Below are 9,983 nucleotides of genomic sequence, written 5' to 3' on the forward strand. Positions count from 1 at the left end.
CGACGACGACGACGACGATCAAGAGAGCTTCGACGAGCCGCCAGCAGCCATCCTCAGATTCCGCCCGCGCATGTTTGGCCCCAGCTTCGGCTTTTGCAGCGCTCCCGATGAAGAGGACCAGGTGCGCGCACGAATGAGGCATCGCGTCTACGACTCGGCCCACTACGGCTGGTCCAACGCTTTTGCACCCCTCCACGCCTGGCGCTACAATCCACGACAAGGCCAGCAAGGAAACCACGACCACGACGCGGTCACCGAAAGCGACCTTGCCACTGATCCCGAGCAGCAGTCCGATGAAGAAGATGTCGAGGAGTACGGCATGCGCTTCATCAACAGGCGTGGTGGCAGCGACGATGGAGACGACGATGCGTGGCGCGAGGCTTTCGAGCTCGACGATGCCAGCGACGACATTCCCGACGACCCCGTTCCCATCGAGATCGAGATGAGCGAAGACGAACAAGACACGCGCACCTTTCGCGTCGCCGATCGATACGGCAACCCCATCCCGTCCGACACTGCTGCAGCCAGCGCATCAGCGGCAGCTCGAGGCTGGGATGTCTCGGACAACGACGAACCAGCAGCACGCGATGACAACGCCGAGTCGTCGACCGCCCCAGCTCCCGCGCCGTACCAGCCACCGCAGCATGGCACCTACGACGCCGAGACGAGCACGTACACCTACGAGGGACATCAGCCCATCGGCATCGTCACGGGCAGCCAGAACATCCAGGTCACCGTGGGCGACTCGGTCGACTTTGTAGCCTCGGGCGAGCTCAACGTGCGCTTTGTGCGTCCCGGCATGTTGGCCGAGACCATGCGCGTCACCAGCGGCCACGCAGAACGTCGCGCAGCCACCAACGGCATCGACGAAGAGGAAGACGAGGACATGGACGACGATTACGACGAGGACGCCGAAGAGTGGGACGAAGATGCGGATGAAGAGGACGACGACGACGAGGAGGATGGCCGCTTTGGGCCGTTTTTCGACAGTTTTAGGCCGCTCGATGGCGCATGGGATTATCGAGGCTCGTACGCCGCCGATGAGCTGCAGCCGCTGGTGGCAAAGTGGAAGGCAGAGCACGAGGGCGAAGGCGAAAAGCCGGCCGACAAGGATGGCGGCGCCAACGACACCGACACGTCGGCTGGTCAGATTGTGAGCCTGCGTCGCAAGAGCATTCACTGGGAGCTGGTGGAGGCGATCATGGTGGTCATGTACGCCAACCTTAAGGAGGCGATCTGGCTCGAGAACTGGGGCGTGGGCATCCGCATCCCCAAGGTGTACGACCACGCGGGCGTGCTGGTGCGCGACCCAATGGAGCGACGCGAGTTTCTCGAATTCCCCACGGGCTGGGTCTCGTCGCTGGCCACAGCGGTAGCGCAGAAGAGCGACGCTGAGGACGCCGTCGAGGGAAGCAGCCGTGGCGCCGAGGCGGAAGGTCAGGCTGAAGGTCAAGCGACGTCAAATGCAGACGACGACAAGCCGCACGACTGGGCGCGGTGCGAGAGCTTCTGGGCGGGCACGTATGCGTTTCTGGACTACTCTCACTTTGTCGAGTTCAACGTACGCATGGCGCGGCGTCGACGCGATCAGCTGGCTGCGGCGTCAAATGCGGCGGGCACCGACGGCAAGGCTTCCTCATCGAGCAATGCACCCGGTGGAAATGGCAGCAACGGGCAGCGACCGCCATCGACGCGCGTGCCGAATCTGGTTGGGCAGGAGGAAGCGGTAGGCGACTGTCTGCAGCTCCGCCTCGAGCTTCTGCCCAAGTCGGAGCAGCCTGCGTATCGGCCAGACGAGGAGGGCCAAGAAGACGACTTGGAATATCCTACGCTGTACTTTCGCGGCACGACGGTGACGTACTGGGGCAACGATGCGCCGATGCCGCGCGGCGGGGTGCATGGCAAGGTGCGCCCCGTGTACGCGCGCGACGAAGACGTCGATCCGACCGTCTCGCGCGGCAGGAGGAAGATCGAGGGGCTGCACTGGTCGCTCACGCACGTCTACGACGGCGAGGATCGGTGGCAGCTCGAAGGGATCCAGCCCGGCCCACCGGGTACGCGTGCGCCGATGTTTGGCGTGTGGTCGGACGCGGCGCACGAGGCCGAGAGCCCCAACGGCCCGTTTGTATACTGGATGATGGACGAGCGGCCGTGGAAGGAGATCGAGCGGCTCAACCGCAAAGATGCGCAGGCTGCTGCGGCTGCCAGGACTGCACGCACGTTCTGAGAGCGGGGTGCGCGAAATAGAAAGGCGAATCCACAGTGTTTGGAGCCTAGCCTTTTGTGTGAGTGTGGTGCGATATTGCATGGCGGGTCTGGAGTATGATACAAAAGCGGATGGGGTTTAGAGTTCAAAGTGTTGGGTTGGGTTGGACTGTTGGGTTGACCAATCGTCGAATTCTCCTGTTGATTGGTACTGTTGTCCTTGCCCGCTGCCTGCTGATGTTTTAGATTTTGGGAGCCAGTTCCAATTTGCGACGGCTCTAGCGGTATCGCCTGCCCAACCGACACCCGTGATGCCTAGGGCGGGGGCCAGAATAACCCTCGCAAAGATCTCGCCGAATCCAAGCATGACGCCGTTTAGGAACGGTAGGCCAAAGTTGATGGCTACCGACGAAGAGATGAGAGCCAGACGGCGGGGAAGCGGGATGGTTGAATAAGGGTTGAATGCGGCGAGTGTAAGTGATCCTGTGGGTGGATACGAGTGTTCCGCATCGGAGGGAGCGTCGGAATCCATCTCGCTAGGTGCAGATCCATCTTTCTCGTCGACATATTCCTGCTCCTCGGAGGTGCGTTCATCGCGATGACGTGGGATGATTCGTGGCATCCCCGTAGCAGAAACCGTCGCCTCTGCCTCACTACCCCCCGTAGCCTTGGTGTGAGGCGGATCTCTGTGTTCGCCCATGTTGTCGATTTGAAGCTGCGAGTGAGTCGAATCCAGTTGAGAGTGGTGGACGACAGCTGATGGTGGGCGGTCACGAGCGTTAGCAAAGGGTCCAAAGCCGCACGTTCCGGCGCGGCTCTCATGCGGATCCGATCGCGCGCGGCGGCGGTCGATGTGGAGGCACGCTTCAATTCTCAATGTTAGGCCGCCATCTTCTCCTTTTTCGTGGGGATTTGCGGGATTTGCGCGGGTTTCCACACGGGAACGTCAAATCGAAACCGTCGGTTGGAATTGTTCCGAGGCACCGCGTCCTCAATCTCATCATCCCTTCTCTCGCTGGATAGCCGAGTCGGCAAGAGGGAGGGTATCCCCGCTCCGCCTCGACTTGACTTTGTCGTCAAGGCAGCAGCTGCTTCGAACAATCGATGCAGGAAACCCCCCTCCACGCAGAAAGGGTCGGTCTGGACGTGCGGTGTTTGTCGGTCGCCGCGGCGGATGTGATGGACGTGGTCGCACGACCTTTGCGTACAGTATTTTAAATATTTGGAAGCGCCGTTCGGCAGATGTGAAACAGCGCCAAACCGAGGCGATTTCGCCGGGGTTTTTTTTTCGCGTTTGTCAAATTTGGCCGCGGGATCTTCTGTGTCCTGAGAGACTTCTGTTATCTTTCCAGGTTGGCGGAGAAGCATTAGATCCATCTTACTCGCCCGCCCCGCTCTTCCCTCCGCCTTGTCTTCCTACCCCCACCTCCTAGTACCCCTGGTCCCGGTCGGAGCAAGCCAGAGCGTCGCCGACATGTCCAACACCAGCCCACTCGAGCCCTGCCCACCCGATGGTGCGCCCGTCACCCGCTTCACCCTCCTCGAGCCGGAGCACGATTCGGTCCTGGTTCAGCAACTGGAGCCGGAGAACAAGATCGTAGCTATCAGCGACGCTACCCCCCGCACATCGTCCGGTGTTGACACCAAGACCGACGACGCCAGCGACGCCATCCCCGACCACCACCTCCCGCCTCGCCCAGAGCTCGACGAGATCGTCCAGGCCGCCCACCTCGCCCACGACCAACGCACACCCGGCGAAAAGCGAGACGAGCGCATCTCGTTCGACTCTGACAATGCCACCGACCAAAAGCACGACGACACGCGTCAGTCGATCTATCTCGTCGACGAGGACATCCAGCTGCATCTGCGCTTCTACCGCCGCAACATCCCCATGCTCATCCTCTGGTATTCGCTCTGCATCGTCACCGCGGGCATCTGGTTCATCGTGGACAACTGGGCGAACAACAAGTTCTGGATCCGCTGGAACACTTCCCCCGCCACGCTCAAGGCGCAGTCCAACAACGACAAGCTCGTGCGCATCAAGAGCAAGCATGGCGAAGTCGAAATCTTGTCGCTCAAGCGCGCCACTTTTCCGCATCCCATGCCCTTCGCCCAGGTCTTCCCACCCAGCCTCAAGGAGCCCTTCCGCTCTCCTGACGATGTCGTTGCCGCCGCCACGTCGACAGCCAGCACGTCAACGAGCGATACTAACACCGTCGAGCAGCTGGGATACGTCGACATCCTCGAGTACCGCGCCACCACCTTCCTCCTTCACCCCGTCACCGGCAAGTTCCACCTGCTCGCATCGTGGCGCGACCCCGCCTGGGCCACGGCGCTCACCTCCACAGGCCTCCCCTCCACCCAGCTACGCGACAGGCACGCGCTTTTCGGCCCCAACCAGGTCTCGGTCAAGGGAAAGTCGGTGCTCGACATCATGATCGAAGAAGTACTCCATCCCTTCTACATCTTTCAGATCTACTCCATCGTACTGTGGTGTAACGATGAGTACGTGCCCTACGCCATCGTCATTGGCATCGTCTCGATCATTGGTATCCTCGCAACCACCGTCACAACAAAGGCAGCCATCGAGAAACTCAAAAAGATGAGCAGGTTCAGCTGCGACGTCTCGGTCCTCCGCGCCTCTCCCTCGACCGCAACCCCCGCCGCCTCGCCCCTCGGCGCCACCGCCTCGACAGAGTCCGACGAGAAGCAGCTCGGCGACGTCCAGCCCGCCTGGAAGCAGCTCAACAGCGAAGACCTCGTCCCCGGCGACATTGTCGACCTCGGCGCCAAGTACGGCGACGCTAGCGCCGACTCCTTCGGGCACCGACTCATCGAAACCCTTCCCTGCGACCTGGTACTTCTGGAGGGTGACTGCATTGTCAACGAGTCCATGCTTACGGGCGAGTCGGTACCCGTGGTCAAGTCTGCCGTCTCCCGTGCCGACCTTTCCGACGTTCTGGCCGCCGGGAACGGCGACTTGGCCCGGCTTGACAAGAACGTGCTCTACTCTGGCACAAAGCTCATCCGCGTACGGCCAGGAGCGTCCAACGCTACGCGTGCGCTCGTCATTCGAACCGGATTCTCCACCGCCAAGGGATCCCTCGTCCGCCAAATGCTCTTCCCGCGCCCAATCTCGCACAAGTTCTACCGGGACGCCTTCTACTTCATCGGGAACCTCTTCATCATCGCCACGATCGGTATGGTGGCCAGTATAATCTATTTTAAGATCATCGGGGTCAGCTCCGAGGAGATCGCCTTGCGTTCGCTCGACGTGCTCACGATCGCCGTGCCCCCAGCGCTGCCCGCTACGCTCTCGATCTGCGTGACTTTCTCCATCGCACGCCTCAAGCGCGGAGACATCTTCTGCCTCAGCCCTCAGCGTATCAACGTCGCTGGCATGGTCAACATGTTTGTCTTTGACAAGACAGGTACTCTCACCGAGGAGGGTCTCGACGTGCTTGGAATTCGTACGGTTCGTGGAGGCAAGTTTACCGACCTTGTCCAGCACGGCGACCAGACCAGCCGGGACAGCGGCGAGGGCGAGCTTACCCTCGTCGAGGCTATGGCTACGGCACACGACCTCAACCTGCTCGATGGCGAGCCCATCGGCGAGCCGCTCGAGGTCAAAATGCTCGAGTGGACGCGCCGTCAGCTCCAGGACGATGCTACGCTTGCGCCCGTGCGCCTTGCCAACGAGTCGGCCGCCCAGCAACCGCAAACGGATCGAAGGCCGTTGACGAAGGACGGTACGCTGGCTCGTGTGCCCGTGATCCTTGCCGACGGCGCGCGCGCTTCGCTAGCAGTGGTACGCACGTTCGAATTCACCGCCTCGCTGCGCCGGATGAGCGTCATCGTCAAGCGCGACAACGAACGAGGTGCGCAGGTGTACTGCAAGGGAGCGCCCGAGTCGATTGCCTCGCTGTGCCATCCATCGTCGCTACCGAGCGACTACAATGCGGTGTTGGACAGGTGCACGCGTTCGGGCTTCCGCGTGCTGGCCGTTGCGGGCAAGCACATCGACGCGCTCGGCTGGAACGGCGCCCAGACGCTCACGCGCACCCAGGCCGAGAGCGCGCTCGACTTTCTCGGCCTGATCGTATTCGAGAACAAGCTCAAGCCCGCCACGACGGCGTCGATCGCCACCATCGCCGGCGATGCAAGGCTGCCCATCAAGATGTGCACGGGCGACTCGGTGCTCACCGCCGTCTCGGTGGGCAAGGAGTGTGGAATCGTCGATGCGCACGCCGAGGTGTTTACGCCTCGATTGGCGCACGCGCACGACAAGGACTCCAAAGCTCCCGCTGTCCTTGAGTGGGTCAGCGTCGACAACGAGCACAACAGGCTCGATGCGTACACGCTCGACCCCGTTTCGCGCGAGGGCGAGACGCCAAGGAGACTCAAGGACGTCGAACTTGCCGTGTCGGGAGAGATTCTGCGAACGCTCATTGAGTTTTGCTCCGCCGAAACGCTCGCGCGCATCCTGGTGCACTGCAAGATCTTTGGCCGCTTCTCGCCCGAGCAAAAGCAGGAGCTCGTCGAGCGTCTCCAGACGCATGGCTACGTCGTCGCCTTCACGGGTGACGGCGCCAACGACTGCGGTGCGCTCAAATCCGCCGACGTCGGTCTGTCGCTCTCGGAGGCGGAAGCATCGGTAGCCGCGCCGTTCACATCGAGGAAGAAGGACATCTCGGCCATCATCCATCTGATCCGCGAAGGTCGCTCGACGCTGAGCGTCTCCTTTGCCATGTTCAAATTCATGAGCTGCTACTCGCTCGCCGAGTACTTTACCGTCATCCTGCTGTACGGCAAGGCGACGTCGCTGGACAACGCCGAGTATCTGTTCATCGACATCTTTTGCGTGCTCCCCATCGCGATTGGGCTCGCCAACTCGTTGCCGGCCAAGAAGCTCTTCCGCTTGCCGCCCGAGGCGAGGCTGTCGTCGTCCAAGCCCGTCGTATCGATGCTGGGTCAGGTCATCCTTGGCTTCCTTGCGCAGACGGTGGTGTACGTGGTGCTGCACCAGAAGAGCTGGTACGAACCGCCCGAGTTCGACCCCGAGGATCTGACGCTCAACGACATGGACAACACCGCACTCTTCCGCACCTCGGTCTTCTCCTACATCATCGCCGGATTGGCCTACTCGCTCGGACCACCCCACCGTCAGCTGCTCTGCTTCAACTGGATCCTCGCACCCGCCCTCGTCATCTTGTCGATTTTCTCGTTCTACTTCCTCTTCCTCACCGGCGGTCCGTTCTTCAGCCTGTTTGGTTTCGTCGAGATGCCTCACCACTTTAGCTGGATCATCTTTGGCGTGGTCATGGCGCAGTTCGGCCTCGGCATGATGTTCGAGTTCTTCGCCGTGGCTCCGGTGGCCAGGGCGGTCGCCAAGCCTTTCAATGCTGCCAAGAAGAGGCTAGGCGGCAAGAAGAAGAAGCCGTACAGGATCACCGAAAAGGCCATCTACTCGTGATCTTTTCCCACCCCTTCCCTGTGGATCAACAGGATCCCAAAATGTACACTACCCTCTGCAACGCAAAATTCGCAAACTTCGCACCTACTTTCCATTTCCGGTTGCTGTATTCCGCGGGTCGATGGCGGATCGCGTGGCGAGCATGGATCCATGCATCCACGGCCGCCAAAAGTTGAGATGTCAGCGCGAAGATTTCCTGATATGGAAGATAGCGGTTGGCGGCCCGCATCTTGGCCGTCCAGCCGGTTCGGAGGGATGGGAGATGACAAGGATGGCGCGTGCGGGTGGTAAGGCGGGGTAAAGGGCATGAACGGAACGGCAGCGTGGAGCTTCGAGAAGATCTGGGGAAGCGCGGGGAGGGCCCCAGCGAATGAGGAAAGGTGCAAGGCAGAGTTCGACCGAAACCCGGTTGGCGTGATTGCATGTCGCATGATGGAAGCTTGATGCTCGACGTGCAACCAACGGCGATGCAGGCAGTGCGGAGCTCCAACACAAACGTAAAGTCGTCTTGCCCCGGGCTCGCCCCACTGAAGCCAGGGCAATGCATCACCTCGCCCCGCAGAGAATCCTTCCGCTGCCCCCTTTAGGCCAGCGCTTGCCCCCGATAGGTCCGAATGCACTGGCTGAGGCCAGCGCCATCATCGCAACCAGCAGCGTCAAGATCTTCGGATCGCGGCGCTTCATGCATCGGCTCAATGGGCTACGCCGAGCCCGAGTCGAGCCCCAACAGCCTTCCTGCCTCGCTAGCCGAGCCGCAAATTGAACCGCTCCCTTTCCTTCCTGTCAGCTTCTCTGCGCCTCCGTTCAACTCGTCCCGCCGCTCTAAGGCAGCCACCTTGCCCCTCGACGTAGATCCGTCGGCTTGTGTACAGTGGCGTGGTTGCGATCGATGGTGCTCAGGGTACGGTTGCAAGGCAATAAGGTTTGCTCGGCGGCGGAGTAGGGCCTGCATGTCGCCATCCATCCCGCGCCGCCTCGGTAGGCATTGACGCACTGGCAGCCAGCCAGTACGGCGAGACTACGGAGCGACGCGGCCGTTGGATTGCGCCTAAGCGAACAACACTTGCCCAACCCGATCCACTCGCCTGGTCGGCAAAGTGTGGAGAAGAGCCTGTGGGGAAGCAGACTGTCTGCATACTGCAGCACGGAAGCGTCAACTCCGACAGCGACCATCTCCATTTTGCAATTGCCTGAGAGCCGGAGAGGCGAAAGGTGTGCAGCTCTGCACGTCGGCAATCTCTCGACGCGGCGGGCGGCGTTGGATTTGCAGCTTTTGACGTCTGGCGAAGGCCGCGCCGTCGAGGGAAATGCTGCGGTTGGTCCGGCTCACCTCGATCCGAGCCGCGCTAATGGCCAAACTGCCATCCATGCTCGGCAGCATCACAGCTGTGCAACACTATGCTGTCCATCGTCCCCATCCAGATCTCGGAGAGATTTTCGCACTCCGTTTCCGCCGCTGCAAGGTTGGCACGGCGATGGCGCTCGCCGCCCGCAATGCCAATCCGTCGGTGCAGTTCCTCCGGCCCTGGCGTCTGTTGCCGGTTTGGGGCCCCTCGTGCAAACGCGCGCCCTCGGCTGGGCGAACCCTCGATGACATGGATCGTGACGAGCAGCCCGCCTCTGCAAGAGCGACGATCACCTCCGAGACAAGAAAACTGCGTTCGAGGGCGAAAGGCCCCACTCATACCTCCTTGGGGTTGGGCCCCGCGTGTGCCCAAGCGAGAGGCGTGGTTGTTGGTGTGGACCCTGACTACGCCCGCATCCTCGCGTTCCTCTCCTCCGCCTCCACACGCCACAACAACCCTCTCTCTCTCGCAACCGTGCACGGTTCGTGTGCACCCTCGTCCCCCCCACGCCCGGAGTTCGCCTCGGCCTGCACTTGCACCACCATCTCGCTTGAGTCGTCAGGACCTGCAGTAGTGTCTACCTCCGCTGCTGCTGCGTCCTTTCTGCCCTCTGCTCGGACTTCGTTGCTGTCCGCTCCCTTGGCCCAGCCCGGAATAGCACAGCTCGCTTCTGCATTACTCTCGCTTGCCCCACCCAGGATCAGCCCGCATCTCCGCGCATCAGCTGCTCCGCCTCGACCATCACAGCCCGCCGCATCACGCATCTCGCATCAAGCGCACCCAGAACTAAGCTCGCTTGGCCGCAGCTTTTTTTTGGCTATTCCGGCCCGGTTTCATCGTCTTCTTCTTGCTGCCACATTTTGTCAGGCTAAGGCCAGCGCAGGGCACCGCATCCTAGACGAAGCTCGAAGTTTCGCCGATTTGCATCAAGCTCAACAACGTCTCATTTGCACGCCCAA

At 61.3% G+C, this 9,983-nt stretch overlaps 4 protein-coding genes across 4 annotated transcripts; 3 read left to right on the forward strand and 1 right to left on the reverse strand.

The window, feature by feature from the left end:
* Positions 1-2,227, forward strand: PAN0_085c6652 (uncharacterized protein; the record flags this gene model as incomplete). Its single annotated transcript, XM_014797910.1, has 1 exon — positions 1-2,227. A coding segment is annotated over one exon (2,227 nt), but the record flags the coding sequence as incomplete, so codon positions are not given.
* A 117-nt stretch (positions 2,228-2,344) lies between these two features.
* On the reverse strand, positions 2,345-2,905 carry PAN0_085d6653 (uncharacterized protein; the record flags this gene model as incomplete). Its single annotated transcript, XM_014797911.1, has 1 exon — positions 2,345-2,905. The coding sequence occupies one exon, from the start codon at positions 2,903-2,905 to the stop codon at positions 2,345-2,347; it is 561 nt and encodes a 186-aa protein (XP_014653397.1).
* A 774-nt stretch (positions 2,906-3,679) lies between these two features.
* PAN0_085c6654 (uncharacterized protein) lies at positions 3,680-7,678 on the forward strand (the record flags this gene model as incomplete). Its single annotated transcript, XM_014797912.1, has 1 exon — positions 3,680-7,678. One exon carries the CDS (start codon positions 3,680-3,682, stop codon positions 7,676-7,678), a length of 3,999 nt encoding a protein of 1,332 aa, XP_014653398.1.
* Positions 7,679-8,292: 614 nt separating this feature from the next.
* Positions 8,293-9,983, forward strand: PAN0_085c6655 (uncharacterized protein; the record flags this gene model as incomplete). Its single annotated transcript, XM_014797913.1, has 2 exons — positions 8,293-8,526; positions 8,968-9,983. Coding segments are annotated over 2 exons (1,250 nt in total), but the record flags the coding sequence as incomplete, so codon positions are not given.

Source organism: Moesziomyces antarcticus, assembly GCF_000747765.1.
Source record: "Moesziomyces antarcticus DNA, scaffold: scaffold_v10085, strain JCM 10317, whole genome shotgun sequence".
Lineage (NCBI taxonomy): Eukaryota > Fungi > Basidiomycota > Ustilaginomycetes > Ustilaginales > Ustilaginaceae > Moesziomyces > Moesziomyces antarcticus.